Raw genomic sequence first — 17,184 nt, 5'->3', positions numbered from 1 at the left:
CTGTTATTTTGACAGGAAAATACAACAAAGAATATGGTTTACATGTAGCGCGTCGATTCAGCGTGGTATGCAAGACTCTCGCTCTCTCTCTTTGCATGTGTGAGAAACAGCGCTATCAGTAAAGCGACGGCGAGTCGTGCACCTTCACACTAGTTTACGGTTCGTCAAATACAGGTGCACTGCGTGCTACATACTGCGCATCCATTGAGTTCATGACATGATCCATTGAGCGCATCCAAATAGTACAGATCGCTTGACGGATAGCGAAACTCTCAAGCGCTCAGTCAGCGTGTTTATCAAGTGAAAATCTGAGTTGAACACCTCTCACACACATACTGGTGTGTAAAATCTAAGAATTTATTTGCCAATGGCAAATGTTAGACATTATTTAGTCGCCCAGAGTAAGATTTAGTCGCATATGCGAGTGATTTACTCGCAATGTAGAGGGTTGGGCTTCAGAAGTAACACAGAATAATTCGTACAATCGAGAAAAAAAAATAAAAATCTCGTATTTGGATCGGCCCTCTCTGACCGATACCCGATCCGAGAAAAATGGCACTATCGGAGGCGATACCCGATTTGAATATCGGATCGGCTCATCCCTACTCTTGAGAAAGGAGCCAGTCATTGAGGATTTACCCCTGACCAAAGTCTTGAAAGCTAACAGAGGCATTTGTTAGTTGACCCACAAAAAATTTCCACGGTCATTCTTCTATAAATGCTCCCAGAATTAAGTTATTTCGGCTGTATTAGATTAATGTAGAAACGGATCCGTTCAGTGAGGAAAAGGTTGGTGCTAATGCTGATTTGTGGAGGCTGGCGACAGGCAGTTCCTAATCGCCTCTGGTCATCAGCTGAGGTTAAGCAATGAAACCTGACTGGGCATCACATTTTACAGTTCTGTGCCAATTGGAGGGATTTAACCCTCCTCCTTGGTTCTGTCACGTTCATAGTATAAAGCCTTCACTTGTACGAGTACACGTAGATACATGTTAATGGGAGAGTTGTTTGGGTTTGAGAAAGGAAGTGGCTTTTCTTTGCCTACTTCATTGTTGTCTCTATACAAATGAGGTTGTGGTTGTAGAGCATTTGGTAGTTGTTAATTTTGTGGGAAAAGCTGGTACAGCTGTGTTTGACTAGCTATTTATACTTTGTTACTATGCTTGATACTGTGTATGCAGTTGTAATTTAGTGTATGTTGTTTTGATCTGGTTCCTTTTAATGATCCATTCCTACTGATTTGTACAGCATTTGTGAATCACTCAACTGTAAAGGCAGAGTTTAGGAGGATAAATGATGTTTGATGAGTTGACATGCAGGAATCACTTAACCATAAAGTAACCTATATTAACCATAAATTAATGACTTTAATGCAAAAGCGAACGCACTACTTGCCGGGACTTCTGGGAACAGTTTTGTCTCAAACAAAATTAAAATGAATGTTTTTTTTAGTTCTGTAAACATGAATGCATTTTAAATTAAATCAATACTAATCTAAATGCATTAAAATACAGTTAACTATTAAAAAGAAAAATGTTGCATTTCTTATTTCAACTTAATTATTCCAAAATTTCTTCATTTATTACAGGTGACATTAATAATAGTAGTGTTTTGTAGTATTACCAGTATTATTCAATTAATAGTTAATTTTAGTTTTCTGATTTTACCTTTAATTGACAATGTATATTTTTGGTTATCTTTAGTTCTGCTGTATGTCATCATTCAACCTCAGATGGTTTTATGTTATTAAAAGGCTTTGTACTACTGGTGGTGCACAGTTCAGCTCATCTCATAATAAAGTATATTACTGCTGTCAAGCAGCTGAACATCTTGTAAAACTGAACACTGTGTTCCACAGAATATTGTCCTCCATTGATTCTGGACCGCTGCTGCCTCACTCATATATTAGTTATGAGAAAGAACATAAGGAGACCTGAAGGAAGGGAAGAACTGAAGTTCAGACATTGACTCATTGACTTGCTGTTTCAAAGCTGAATCAGGTCTTTTTTCTCTCTCACCTAGCTCTTGCAATTCACCTGTATTCTGGTTGTCTGGAAAATCCATCTTAAATTCACATAGTAAAAGTTCGGTAAAGATTCTAAAGTAAATGCACAATTACAATTGACTTGTACCACCCTCCCATTTATGATTAGTTTTAAATTTATAGTTTTGAAAGCTTACAAATCCTTCTCACACCCCTTGTATTTAGTAAATTAGAGTCATGACTGCACCTTGAGATCATAATGTTCAATATTATTAAGTAATTAAGGTGATGAATCAGTACATAAGTCATTTTTCTCTTGCTTCCTGCTTATACATTTGTAAAGTATTATTGTTGTTATTATTAATTACGGTTTTAATTTACTTGTAATTGTTGTTTGTACTTTGATTTTGATAGATTTTATGTCATTTAAAATTGATAGCTCTGGTCTTGAATGCTGGTTGGTCAATATCAATCAGTCCTTTCTGTTCATGCAGATTATGTGTTTTAGCGCTTCAGGAGATGGTAAGGTCAGTGATTATGCATCTCTCTGCTGCCTCAGACCCTCTGGAAACCCTTTCTGGGTCAGTCTGCTACTTTTTCTGTCTGTGCCCAGTGACTCATCAATGACAACATGGGCCGCTCGTCAGGACCCATAAGACTCGGCGCTTCAGCTTCCTGTGCTCTATAAATACCGAATCAAAGTGGAGCACAGGTCATGGATAGGAACACTGCTGGAGTCTTATGATCATTATTAATGAGTTTGAGTCATCAGATAAAAGTTGTACTAGACTTTGTGGGTCATGAGATGCCAACTCAAAGACTTCATGGGGCCAATTCAATGGGGTGCAGTTTAAAGTGTTGAACTCTGAGTGAAATGGTTTGAATGTGTAATTAAAATAAAGCATGTTTCTTTGCTGTGTACTGCACAGCCCTGCACTGCACGTGCTGTGAGAGGCATAACAATAGGAAACTAAGACTGTGTAGTCATCTTAATGTGTTGTATAATGAATCAAATGCACAGGGATCAGAACATGTACAGACAATGAAGCGTGATGCTTGGGTGATGCTGCTTAATAATTTATGTTGTGGCGTATTAGTGATGACAGTGTTAATTAAAATATAGCTCTAGTTATTTGTGGTTTCTAGGTTGTTGAAGCATTTGAGCAAGTTCCAATAGTATTAATACAATAAAAAGAATTAACTGTCTTTCAGTGCAGGTAAAGGTTCACTGAATGAATGTTAATAGTGTGGTGCTGAGTTGATTGTATCTGTACTGTGAGTCCTCAGGGCTTTCTGCTGTCAGTCGGAGCGTGTGAATGTCGCCAGTCTCTGCTGCTGCCAGCTTCCAGTGCTTTGTACTGCTGCAGATGTGAGCGCAGACTTTACCACACAATAACCTCTCTCATTCCCGGCACCCTGCTGTCTGACTGTCTCTATCTCTCTTTATCGCTGTCCAGGAGAGCTTTAGTGGGTAGAAAGACATACTTAGGAAGCAATTTCGGAATGTTTCACCAAAACTAAACATTTCATTCTGCCTCTTTTCTCAGATGGATTGAAGTTGGATGAGCGACAGAAACAGGCGAAGGAGAGGCGGGAGGAGAGGACAAAATATCTCGGTAAGACAACACAAGGAATACAGTGAGACAGTACCCCCTGCTGTCTGGGGTCTAGATATGTTTGGACAAAAAAATACTTCATGTCATTCATGCGTCAAACTCCTGAGGCTTGTGCTAAAGCGCAGGAAGGCTGGAAAGAAATACCTGCAGAAATTCTATGGCTTTTATAGATTTTAATTGGTTAGAGGTGTGAAATTTGTCACATGTTTTTCAGACTAACAACAAGCATATGCATGCGGTTTACATTTTTGCTATTTATTTAATCCCCCCCCCCCCCCCCCCCCCCCACCCCTTTTTTTTTTTTTTTTTTTTAAATTTAAACCAATCCCGCCCTCCCTCCACAGCCCCCAAGCCCACCGCATCATTTGCTCTTTTTTTAAACCCCCCCCCCCCCCCCCACACACACACATTTTTTAGTTTATATTTTATACATCTCTGTTTTTCTGTTATACTAATAGGCATTAATATTTTTATATTTTTAACATTTAAACATTCATATTTATTTTTTAATAATGATTTAAAAAGATATAATATGATGACACTACAAGCAGTTTCAAGTAAAGCAGTTTCGAAAATGGATGGATGGATATTTATATAATAATATTTAAATATTAATGATTATATATTGACTTGTATTTACAGTATATTATGCTTGCTTTTAATATTTATATATTAATATTGTATGACAAATACATGTCAGGAAACACTGTTAAAGTCCCCTCTCGCTTGGTTGCATACAAGCTCTTTTTACTGTTTTCTAGGCTCCTAATTAGTAATAATATAAACCAGGGCTGTCCAAACTCGGTCCTGGAGGGCCGTTGTCCTGCAGAGTTTAGCTCCAACTTGCCTCAACACACCTGACTGGGAGTTTCTATGCCTAGTAAGAGCTTGATTAGCTGGTTCAGGTGTGTTTAATTAGGGTTGGAGCTAAACTCTGTAGGACACCGGCCCTCCAGGACTGAGTTTGGACAGCCCTGAAACCTTTCCCCTAGTTATAACAATTATGACTATGAAATAACTTCTAAATGTTTTACTGCTTTTGTGACTTTACTAAACCAGCACTTAGAGATTTTCTCCTCTTCAGAGAATTCTAAATATCTCACATGCTCCATGTTTTGTTTGTCATATCACTGTGCTTGTTATGGCTGCTGAGATTGCTGCGCTGTGCTGCTCTGCTTTGCATGATTGACACAATGTTTTTGTCTTCTTTCTCACCTTCCCTCCCCAGAACAGCGTAGCCAGACTCAAGGTAAGCCACTCCTCCGTCTCTGGTGGTGTTGGTGACTGATGCGCGTCATCCCTTTCTCTATCAAATGCTCATTCTCTTGTAGAGCTGCTTTCCATTTCCATTGTGTCTCATAATCATAATTAGTGACAGATTGTTGTGTGTCTTAATTTTGAGTGGAAAGCTGCCACTGTTGTCATACTCCCTTGCTGGAAAATTGTTATACCATTTCAACATAACTGGGCAAAGCTGGCAATTTATGGTCATTAGCTGGTTTAGGCGGTTGATAAGATGGTTTACTAAAGATCACCTCGACTAAGCTGATTAGGACCTGGTTGAGTTGGTTAAATATGTCTGTGTTTTCTATACAATGATTATGTATGGTAACACATTTTAATGATTTATTTTAGAATATTGTGGAATTTAATCAAGTGTTTATTAGTAATGACGTACAAGTAATGACGAACGGTTCAGAAAGTGAGCTGACTCAGCAACTGCTCAGATTAATTCAGGGAGTTCATTCAGTCATAAGACTGATTCAAACATTGATTCATTAAAAAAAACAGCTCATTGGGGTCATTCATTGCTCTGTGACTTGGCTCATATTGGCCACACCATGTGTTTGATTTGAAGTATGGCCTGTTTTTTCCAGCAGGGTCAGCTGTCCTCCTGATTTTACCCTAATGCTTCGCTTTCACAATTGACTCACTGAATTTCATACAACAAACATGATGGGGCTTGTCAGTATCTTAATAAAAGGATGGAAATGTGAAAATCAACCAATTTACACTTTAATTTTTAGGTTATTATCTCAAAAATAATTAAGAATTTTTTTTATTTGGGATTCTCTTTTACACATTTGTTTTTCAGTGAATATGTCAAAACGTCATGTAGGTTTATATATGACAATAACATGATACACTGCATTCATGTTGTTTAGCATTGGGGTCAGTTATAGGTCATAGGTCCACCAAATTTTTTAAACTTTTGACCGCTAAACCTCCCTTCACGTGTGTTTTTTAGAAAGCTTGTTTTCATAGCAGGGTTTTACAAGTTTCCCATAATTACAAACTGCAGGATCCGTTTAGACCCAGAAATAACAACTGCTGCTGTCTTGAAGTGACTGAACTGTGAATAAATCATGATTGATGTGAATATAATCATGATAAACACATCCTGCTACATTCCAGTCACACAAGGGTGAAGTGTGTCATTGAGACCTAACAGTTCAGGCCATAGTCAATCGAACTCATCAATCCATCTCTTCTACCATCACCATGGACCTCCACATTAATGTTTAATATTTGTGTGGGCTGCAGCAAGTGAGTCAAATGTTCATAGTAGGACAAGTAGTGTAGTCTCTCAGACTGTGGATCGTCTTCCAGCTCATCTATCTGCCAGCAGGGTTATGAAAGTTTGATGAAGAGCGTCACCCGGGCACTCTCAGGCCATCACTATTTTATAACTGTGGAGCTCAGGGAAAAAGACTCAAAACCTCCAGCTTCAGAAGAGATGAAGGCTCCCAGCGGAGTGTCTTCTCATGTCAAGCCTTGCTTTCACTCTTTATTGCAGTGACAGTAGATATTGCACATTAATGATATGTTCAGCACTTTTTATACTCTAAAAGCAGGTAGTATTTATTCTGAATCGACATATATAGGCCCAACAGTTAATGTACAGCTAGCTTTTGCTAGCTTTAATGTCAAAGTTGTTTTTCTTTTCTTTCTAGACAGCTTCTATATAGTGTAGAGTGGAGCTAGTAACATATTAGTGTCCCTGTCATTGTTGCATTTGTGTTTGTTTGAAGTTGTGCCATTGTCATTTTATGAAGTCATATACCATAATTAAAAAGATGTTGCATTTCATGAATGAAAAATGTTTTAAACCCACTTATCCCAAAAGGATTCTTATATACTTAAGACACAGAACAAATGTGAAACTAATATTTTTTTTTAGTTTTTTTTATTAAGTAGTACGTGACTAGGATATGAAATATGCTGTTTATTGATACAAAAAGCTCAAAGTTAAATAAACATGCTCTGACAGCTTTTTGTAAATGAATAATGTTCACCTTGTGCTTAAATAGGGGTTATGTAATTGCTGATATTGTAAAGATTTACTAGTTAGTATTGATTATATAAACCCTTATACTGTAGCGTCTTGAGAGATTTAAACCAGATCGATGGGAATACAAAATTTGACAGCTTGTAAGATATTTAATCATACATTACCATTCAAAGGTTTGGGGTCAGTAAGTAATTAAATTAATACTTGTATTGAGCAAGGAACCATTACATTGATCGTAAGTGACAGTAAAGACTTGTACATTGTTATAAATATATACAGTATATTTCAATTAAGTGCTGTTCTTTTGAACTTTCTATTCAGCAAAGAATCCTGAAAAGAAATGTATTACAGTTTATTACAAAATATTAAGCATTACTTTTTCTGTTTTCAACATTGATAATATTAAGAAATGTTTTTTGAAGAAACCAGCATATTACAATGATTTGTCATTACAGGAATACATTCCTCTTTTAAATATATTAAAATAGAAAACATATTTTGAGTAGTACTATTTTTTTACTGTATTTTTGATCAAATAAATGCAACCTTGGTGATCAGAAGAGACTTCTTTCAGAACCATAAAAAAATCTTACCGTCCCGAAACGTTTGAAGTGGTAGTCTATGTTAAAATGATAGTTCACCCAAAAATAAAAATTATTTAATTTTCTCACCCTTGTGTCATTCCGAACCCAGAAAATCAGTTCAATTTAATATGGTAAAATGGACCTGAGAGGGCTTCACTCTTATTGGGTGCCAAATATGTGTGATCAAATATCTAATAATTGAACATGCATTAGGAATTGGGAATGTATTGAATGATGGGTGTCTGAATTCTGTTCAAACACTGATAACTGAAGGTCAACATGCTGGCCTGGTTTTGGTAGCTAACAGGCTCTTCCTCTCTATCATGTAGCTGCTAAAAAGTCTCAGTGGCTGGAGAAGGAGGAACGGGCACGGCAGGTGCGGGAACAGCAGCTGGAGGAGCGGAGGAGGAAGCTGGAGGAGCAGCGGCTGAAAGCAGAGAGGCGCCGCACAGAGCTGGAGGAGAGACAGAAACAGAAACTTGAGAAGAACAAGGTGAGAGAGTAGTGGTGTTCAGTGCAAACCCACATGACACAACCTGTTCTTCTAATTTACACACTTTGAGGTTCTGAGTCTGTGAGGTTTTTGCCAACGTGCCAGGCATTGTTTTCCCTTTCAGCTCTCCGAGTAATGCTAGATGAGTTGTTTATCAGTGAAAGTGGAGCAAATTGGGCTCTGAGTTTTCCCCTTTGAAAGATCAATACCATCTCCTTTGCTCCTAGTGCCCATTATATCTAAATGTGCAATATAAAGTGTTTGCTACACTTTATTTATTTATTGTTCAGGAGCGGTATGAGGCGGCCATCCAGAGGTCTGGTAAGAAGACATGGGCAGAGATTCGGCAGCAGAGATGGTCCTGGGCCGGAGGCTTGAGTGGCAACTCCAGCCAAAGCCAGAGTGAGTTCCTTAAAATGCACTTACATAAACACAAAAACGGTACCTGTAGGTAGGGCTGGGCGATTTTCCTGATTTTATCGATTAATTTAAATTTGTTGTTTTGCCACGATTTTTATTTTTTAGAAATCGAGGAATTGCGATTTTCAATAGAAGTATTACCAAATATTAGAGTTAGACACTTTGACAATATGCCGGTGATAACAGTATATAGAAAAGAACGATTCAACCGCATGTCGGTGCAGGTGATTAACCGCTCACGCGTGACGCGCTCTGTGAAGGACCATAAATATAGGCTAAGCGCCATTCACACAGAATGCGCTTTTGTGTTGACAAAGATGTGAAAAAACTATGGAAAAGCAGCGTAATCTAATAAAAAACCTGTAAAGAACTACTACTGTATGTCTGATATTTCATGTTTGCATCATGGCGACAGGCTGAAAGCTGCTGTTGTTTTTAAAGAACCTCTATAGTTAATAAAAGTCTACTGGTGTTATACCTTCAGTCATTTTCAGAATCAGAATCAGAAAGAGCTTTATTGCCAATGCCAAGTATGCAAGGAATTTACATGCAAGGAATTTGTTTTAGTGACATAAGCTTCCAGTACACAGAGACATCCCAAGTTTTTAATCATTTAATCATTTTAATCAAAAATCTAGTTTTATTTTTGGACCTTCATAGTAAAAAGATATGGGCACCTCTGATTTCAGATTATTCCTACAATGTCAGAATCAGAAGAATCAGAAAGAGCTTTTATTGCAAAGCATGCTTGCGCATACAAGGAATTTGTTTTAGTGACATAAGCTTCCAGTACACAGAGACAGCAACAACAACACAGATAATAAAAAATAAGATGAGAATAATAAAAAATAAATAAAAAAAACGCATGTAAATATAAATTGACAACTATTGAAAAAAAAATTTAGTATGTACAGTTGTGCTATAGATGATAGAATGGAATGGAATAGAATGAGATGCAGGGATGTACTAGGATGGAGGTGGTAACAAATAAATATAAGGTTATTGCACATTTTTATTGCATAATGTGGGGAACATTTAACTGTTCATGAGGTAGATTGCCTGGGGGAAGAAACCGTTCTTGTGCCTGGCTGTCCTGGTATTTGCGGCTCTGTAGTGCCGGCCAGATGGCAAAAGTTCAAAAAGGGGATAACTTGGATGTGAGGGATCCAGAGTGATTTTCTGTGCCCTTTTCCTCACTCTGGATGTATACAGTTCTTGAAGGGTGTGCAGGGGAGCACCAATAATCCTTTCAGCAGTCCGAACCATTCTCTGTAGTCTTCTGATGTCTGATTTTGTAGCTGAACCAAACCAGACAGTTATTGAAGTGCACAGGACAGACTCAATGACGGCAGTAGAACTGTTTCAGCAGCTCCTTGACTTTTGAGATTTTCTAAAAGAATTTTCCTCTTATTATTTCTGAACACAGAATATGTATAAGACAAGCTTGTACAATATGTAGTTGTAGTTTTTGCATCTTTTCTGCAAAGATATTTAACAAATGATTTGTTTAACGCTTACATCATGTTGATAACTTCATGTGTGCTGCACCTGGAATAGAATATTCTTTAACTAGAGGGTTAATAAAGAAAAAGTAACTTGAATCATGTTGTAGTTACATTTTCAAGTTGACTAGTTAAAAATCTTTAAAAAATCGAGAATCGGTCACACATTCTGGAAAAATCGAGATTAAAATTTTTGGCTAAATCGCCCAGCCTTACCTGTAGGTATTGCTTCTGGTTCCTTTTCGTATTAACTGGATCCATGTTAAGAAAAGAATAAGCTGGATTGTCTTTGGAGGTGATTGTGATGGAGTTTACTGAGACTGATGCATATAAAATAATTCTGTCTCTCTTTTTGTCGTTTTTGCACATTTTCCCCTGTAAAATACTTAAGAATAGACAATAAAAAGAGAATAAATGTCTGTTTTCCATTTCCATATAAAGGAAAGGTATCAGGTTCTCTAGATTTTCAGACTTTTCACATTAGATGGTTTCTTATGTTGCAAAAAAATCCTCACTCAAGTCCTTTTGCTCAAGCCTGACTAAACACTCTTTACTAATATGATAATAATCAAGAGATCAGTTGCTTTGCTTCTGGGGATCATGGGGACTTTAATGTACGCCTAGGCAAATGCAAATACTAACTGAGATCTGCAAATGCTTTTCCATTTTTACCACAGTATCCTTCTGTAGCATTAGTTTCAGTGAGTTTTGTGCCCCACAAGAGTCTCTCGGAAGGTGCACATGTCCTTTGTTTAGATTTTTTGTTAAAAAATTAGGCCTGTTTTTCCTTAAATGTTGAAAATGTACAAAAGCTCAAAAGATGAAGAGAAACATCTTCATAATCTTCAGATACGCGCCTTTGTGTATTTTATGGGTCCGTATATAACAGAAGGTGAGTGACTTACTGAGAATGCTTGGAAATAGGGTAATGAACTTCAGTGGAGCTTTCTACCACTTCCCCCAGGACTCAAGACCTCAATTTATAGGCTAACCAATGCTGTTTCTCCAAGGATCTTATTTTCTGACTTACTTTAGTTTTTCCCCTCCCAAAAGTTGTGCACAGTCATTGCAGTCTCTGATGGTGCCTTAAGAGGTAAAGAGGAGGCGGTGACCCATTATAAAGTCTGTAGACTCTGTAATAATGAACTTTGAGCAGCCGAACTCAATAAAAAATAGCATTTGAGTTAACATCCAGACACTGCAAACATAACAGTGGTTATCCATAGGGTTGGGTATCGTTTTTTTTTTTTTTCGATACCGGTGCCAAATCGATACTTTTAAAACGTTCCGGTGCCTAAACGGTGCCTGAGTTGATGCTTATTAAAAAATAAATAAATAAAAATTCCCCAAAAAATTATGGATGGGCCATTAGCACTGTAAACATATGATGTCTGTTTTATTCATACTGGACACCAGAGGGCGCCCTCACCCAGAAAATCCACATATCCAGGCAATCCAGTATCCAGTAGTGGAACACATGACCCTCCAGGAAATCCCTTATATGGACAAAGGCATCCCTATTATAGCTGTAACTAGAACTAGAGTAAACAGAACATATAAACATTTTGAATGATAAAACAAAGACAATAAACACTCAACTGCGACAATATAGTTTATCTGTGTTATTCAAGCCATCTCTGGTATTTTCTTAATAATTAAGTACATTTATAATCCATTGCTAATCGACGTATTCTTTTTAAAATAGCCTATGGAACATATTTTCTGCCTCATTCTGTGACAAGAAGCCACATCAGATCACAAAAGGAAGCATTTGACTGGTGTTGTGGAGTAAAAAGGTTATAATGTTCTCTTTTGTTGGACAACATCTTTAGAAATGTGAATACAAGGGAAGTTTAGCTTTAGGCATTTTAATTTAAGCATGTTTAGCTTAGATAATGGAAGGCTACCTGCTGCCGTCAGAGCAAGTGTAATTACTGCATTCACGCGCTCCTCGGATGCTCTCATTTCCCGAGTTGTGCTTTTAAGTCGGAATGTGAAAACAACATGGACACTCTCGTTACTACAAAGATGTGTTGGATTTGTATTATTAGAGCTTTCCGACTTGAGTTCACATGAATTTTCTTAGTCGGGAAATTATTTTTCACGTGCAGTGCCGGTGACGATGCTTCTTACGTCCGTTTCGGAGAACCAGATGCCAAATATTTCAATTGATCACTCAGGCATGGCACCGAAATGATGCACAGAAATCTGCGTTCTGATTCGGTTCTAATACATACCGGTTACATGGGTACCAGTGTCATATTGATACCTGGTTTAGGTACCCAACCCTATTATCCAGGATACAGATAACCATCTTTGGCTGCTCAAGAAGTAGTTTTAAGGTATATTTTGACATATATATTTACTTGTCCTATATATCTGGCTGTTTTGTTTGTTTAAGGGATTAGTGGTAAATTTTTTGACTGCCCCCCATCATTCCGCCTTGGTCCCCTCAGCATTGTGTATGCGGTGTTGTCTGGATTTTACAGGCAGATGCTCAATATCAGCGGTCAACCTGCCCAAACATGTGGATTCAGTCATAAACAAGCGGCTCTCCAAATCTTCTGCCACTCTCTGGATGTCCCCTAGCAGAAGTAAGGACACGCCTCCGGATCTAGTCCCTCCCTCACACCTTCACAGGCTCCTCCCTTCGCATAATTATGAGTTTCCATTTTCTCCCACCATCTTTGATTTCTCCCTTGAGACCAATCACCTGCTCGTCCTCCGTGATCATTCAATCATTCCCTCCTTCCAAACTGTCTCCTCGTCAATGTCTTTAGTTCGACCGAATTTGAATTTTTAAATCTTCATCGTCTTTCACCGTCAACCGTCGTCAGTGGTGTTCTGTTTTTGTTTTGTTATTTTTGGTGTTGGTTTTCTCTGTTCCTTTTTCCTTTTTCTTGATGTAACTTCTTTGAAGGTGAATACTTGCATACTTCTCCATACCTTCACCTGCATATGATGCATGATGATACTGTGGTCCCAGAAAGTATTTGGACACTTACACCACGCTTAAAATGTATGAATTTTACAGAATAAAAAAATGTATGCTAATACTTTTTTTTTTTTTTTTTTTTAGAACAAACTATTATTTTCTAAGTGTCCAAATGCTTGTCTGTTTGAGCAATATTATGTATTGTTTTTTGGTAACACTTTACAATATGGTTGGTTAATGATGTTTGTTAAAGCATTAGATATCATACATTTTTATAAAAGTTTTACAGTCTTTTATTAATCTAGGTTTGATTTGACTTGCATTTGATTTAATTTAATTTTTATTTAATTTTAGATTTTTTTAATTGCATTCAAACTGTGTGCAAAATTAATATTAAAATACATAAATATAGTACAAATGTTTCTTAGTTAGTTTTCTCTAATGCATTAACTAATGTTAAAGAATTTAAGCTTATTGTAAATTGTTACCATTTTAACTTTTAAAACCTAACAAACATCTTTCTGTGAAATGTTTAAAGTGTGCTTGTGCTATATTTCTTTGAAATCAGTGTCCATTGTTTTGATGTTTTGTTGACATAAGTGTCTGAACATTATTCAAAAAGAGAAATGTGTTGATGGTTTTACATTCCACACAGAAGGGCAATTTTTCAGTGATTTGAGGTCTAGTACTCTAGTTTATTATTTCTTTCCCAAAAATGGCCGGTGCTTCTTTTATTGCATGTATTGAGGTCATGAAAACGTAAGTAGGGCTTTGTGAGTGCACCCTAAAACAATAGATGGAGTAGAGCAGAAAGTAGAGTTCATGCTTAGTGCTGAGACAGCTAATCGAGTCTGGGAAGTTTTCCATGAGCAGAGACTTTACTGCAGAGTGCTGATGAATGTTCAGCTATGGGCAATATCTCTCTCGATCTCTCTCTTTCTAAAATGCCTCTCTACCACCTAATTGTTCTTGTGCTCTTGCTTTTCGCATCTTACCATGCATTTACCTGCGGCTCTTTCTTGTTTCCCCTTTTCTTTTCTCTTGAAAATCACATAAGTTTAGAATTAGGGTTATTGTAGGGTTCTTTCTCATTTTTTTGTAGTTTAATTTGTAATACTAAAACAGCTAAAACTAAAATAAATGTAATAGATGAAAATTTTATAAAAAAATATAGAGAGAGAAAAAAAAACTAATAAAAATGAGAAAAACGTTTGATAAAAATATACCAAAAATCTTAAATTAAACCGAACATTTTAAAATAAAATCAAAATATTACTTAAAATAACACTGTTGAGAATGTGATGTAACTGTTTCTCAGAATTAGCAATGATGTTTATTTTTGGTAAGTGTAAAGTTTTATTGTAGTGTTTTATCACTGTTGTTTTTTTTAACATACATAAACATGTTTCATTCGTTTCTTTGTCCTTTTTGTGTTAATAATTCACCCAAAAAATGAAAAATTATATCATCATTTACTTGTTGCAAACGTGTGTGACGTTCTTTCTTCAGTGAAACACAAAATCTGATATTTTGATGAATCTTCACACAGTTCATAGTGGAAAAACCACCATAAATAAAGTCCATATGACACTGATTTGTAGCAACGTTAGGGTGAATAAATTGCAGAATTCTTATTTTTGGATGAATTCTTCTTTCAATACGTTTCAAACTTGAGTTAATTTTCACAAAAGTTATTTTTTTGGACTTGTTTACTGATTACCTTTACTGGCTTTTCTAGCATGTGGCAGTGTTATGAAATCCTCATCCTCAGGATCATCCATCCCCGTTGAGAGCAAGGGAGACGAGCAATTGTAAAACTGAACAGTTGTACAATTATAAAAATGAATAATATCGCAACTGTTATTATAGGGAATATATAGGGAAAGGGGTTGTTGCGCGTATATTTTAATAGGAACTCATTTTGAATCTTTTCTTGCAGCTCGTAGCATGCAGCTGAGTCCCTGGGAGAGCAGCATCGTGGACAGGCTGATGACGCCCACTCTCTCCTTCTTGGCTCGTAGTCGCAGTGCTGCCAGTGTGCTGAACAACTCCAGAGATGCCCGTGAGTGACAGGATACAATCATAGTACCCTTTATATTTGTGATTAGCCTCAGTGTTTTAGCAAGGGCCTGTGCAAGTCAGAAAAAAAACAGCATGACCTTTTTCTGTTCTACATGCTGCAAATTGGGATTTAAATGTGTTTTCTTTCATGCAGAGTCTCTGTTGTGTCCGCGCTCAGCATCTGCCAGCCCTTTTTCAGCGTGTGCTCATCGGCCACATCATCGCTGCTCTGAGCGCTGGAGGGTCACCACCAGCACGCCCGATATCGCCCAGCGGAGACGAGACTCCACTCCTGTGAGTCATTTAAGACTCCCTTTCACTCTACATCTTTCTCATACTCCTCATACATCCATCCTGCCTGTTATATCATATTTTGCTGTGATATAAGAGGAGGTGTGAAATTCATCATTCATCCACACGTCCATGAATCCATATAGCCAAGTCTTGATTTCCAACCTGTTTTGTCTCATGTACCCGTAAAGCACTAATCTTCATTATGAAACATGTTAATGTGGCCTTGTTAATGTAATCATTAATATTATTAAAGTTGCCATTATTGCAATAATTCACTTTTGAACTGAAAAAAAAACAGCAGATACTGCGAGTGAAATATCATCTGATCAAATAGACATTTTAATGAGAAATTAAAATTTAGTTAACAAAGGCTTACTCCTGCTGTTGAGCCACTGTCTTTATTTTTTGTCCCATCTTTTTTCAAGATGAGGAAGGATAAGAAAGAAAAGGAGAGAGAAAATGAAAAGGAGAAGAGTACTATCACCAAAGAGAAGGTGCTGAAGAAGAGACAGTCCATGCCTTCAATGAAAACCAGGATAGAGTCCAGGTAAGATGACTGTCATCTAGCAATATAACATCTAAATCTGTAACCTAAATTGAATTTTAAGTATCAAATTGGAGTAGTTTTAGTCTTACGAACTGTTAAACACAATGGGATAGACAGACAGACAGACAGATAGATAGATAGATCATAGATCATCTGATCAGAGTGAAACAGTCTTAGAAACATCTAAACAGTTTTAGATATTCTGGAAGCACTGCCTTTCACATTCAAAAGGAAGATACAATAGAAGCTTTTTAATGGATCTTTTTGCCCTGAGCATTTTCTAATTCTGTTAAACCAAAGCTGTGTTATGTAATGCTGTCTCTGACTAAACATTTCACCTTTTTGTAGTAGTCAGAAGTCATAATTTAGTTTCAAGTTATGCTACATAGATATATAGTTTAGCTTTAGTTTTAAAGGTGCTTTTATGTGTTTAATTTGTTTAATCGTCATTTATCTATTTCTTGGACGTTATGAAAAATCAGGCTGCATTTTAGGTCATGTTCTTGCCCCTGCTGTGAACATGTTGTATTAGTCCCTCCCCCAACTTGTGTGTAAGACAGACTTGTGTATAAGATAGTCTTGTGTATGGATTAACTGGTTCTCGCCATGAATATAGCCATAGATGCTGGAATGGCGTTAAGAAGAAAACAAACAAAAACATGTTGTATAATACATTTTTCCAGCTTAGCCATTAAATTTAGTTTCTCTTCATGTTTATAGTCCGAGTCCAGTGTCCAAATTGAGAACTGCGTCTCCTGTGACGCCTAAAGGCCGTGCATCCTCCCCCAGTCCTGCAGTATCTCCCAAACCTCCCTCAGCTCGAGTGAGTCCAAGCACTCCTAAAGCCAGACCCAAGAGGGCCAGGACCCCTGCCTGCGTGGAGACCCGCACTGCCTCGCCTGTCACCATAGAGAGGGTCAAAGAGACCCACAGGCCTGCAACGCCTGAAGAACCAAAGAGTGAGTGTGGTGATGATAATTGTGGTGTTGCCACATGATTCTCTTTTAACAGGAGTTTTTCCATTAAAACATGCAAGTTTGTCATTTTACACTTTTTTTCCCCCTCCCTCCAGTCCTCATTTTTTCTCCGCTTCGTTTCTCTGTGTTTTCTCCAGCCTCGTCTCCCGTCCCCTCCATTGTCCTGTCATCTGTTCTGGACACATCCCCTGTTGCAAGTGCACCATTCATGACAGTTTCTGTGCCCTCTGTCCCCGAGGAGTCCTCTGTTGTCCCTGCTCTCCCACATGTGGCTTCTCCAGCTCCTTCTCCAGGCAAACCCATGGCTGGCACCAATAACCCAGAGGAAGCCACCCGCATCCTGGCAGAAAAAAGACGACAGGCCCGTGAGCAGAGAGAGAAGGAAGAGCAAGAACGTAGAGAACAGCAGGAGAGAGAAAGGTTACCTATTTTATATTCATTTAATTTGTTTCTGTTTTATTTTTTTAATATATATATAT

At 37.5% G+C, this 17,184-nt stretch overlaps 1 protein-coding gene across 1 annotated transcript in view; it reads left to right on the top strand.

Moving 5' to 3' along the window:
- The first annotated feature begins 2,481 nt into the window (after positions 1-2,481).
- The window catches only part of LOC107588516 (MAP7 domain-containing protein 1-like), a 21,756-nt gene continuing 7,053 nt past the window's right edge, over positions 2,482-17,184 (top strand). Inside the window, exons 1-12 of the mRNA XM_016276641.1 lie at positions 2,482-2,506; positions 3,243-3,353; positions 3,532-3,600; positions 4,829-4,849; positions 7,806-7,969; positions 8,260-8,371; positions 12,381-12,485; positions 14,766-14,888; positions 15,042-15,181; positions 15,607-15,728; positions 16,449-16,687; positions 16,843-17,125. Of these exons, the coding sequence (XP_016132127.1) occupies positions 2,482-2,506; positions 3,243-3,353; positions 3,532-3,600; positions 4,829-4,849; positions 7,806-7,969; positions 8,260-8,371; positions 12,381-12,485; positions 14,766-14,888; positions 15,042-15,181; positions 15,607-15,728; positions 16,449-16,687; positions 16,843-17,125 (1,514 nt within the window). The remainder of the gene's footprint in view (positions 2,507-3,242; positions 3,354-3,531; positions 3,601-4,828; positions 4,850-7,805; positions 7,970-8,259; positions 8,372-12,380; positions 12,486-14,765; positions 14,889-15,041; positions 15,182-15,606; positions 15,729-16,448; positions 16,688-16,842; positions 17,126-17,184) is intronic.

Source organism: Sinocyclocheilus grahami, unplaced genomic scaffold, assembly GCF_001515645.1.
Source record: "Sinocyclocheilus grahami isolate Dianchi unplaced genomic scaffold, SAMN03320097.WGS_v1.1 scaffold104.1, whole genome shotgun sequence".
NCBI classification, from domain to species: domain Eukaryota; kingdom Metazoa; phylum Chordata; class Actinopteri; order Cypriniformes; family Cyprinidae; genus Sinocyclocheilus; species Sinocyclocheilus grahami.
This window is presented reverse-complemented; position numbering and strand designations above follow the sequence as displayed.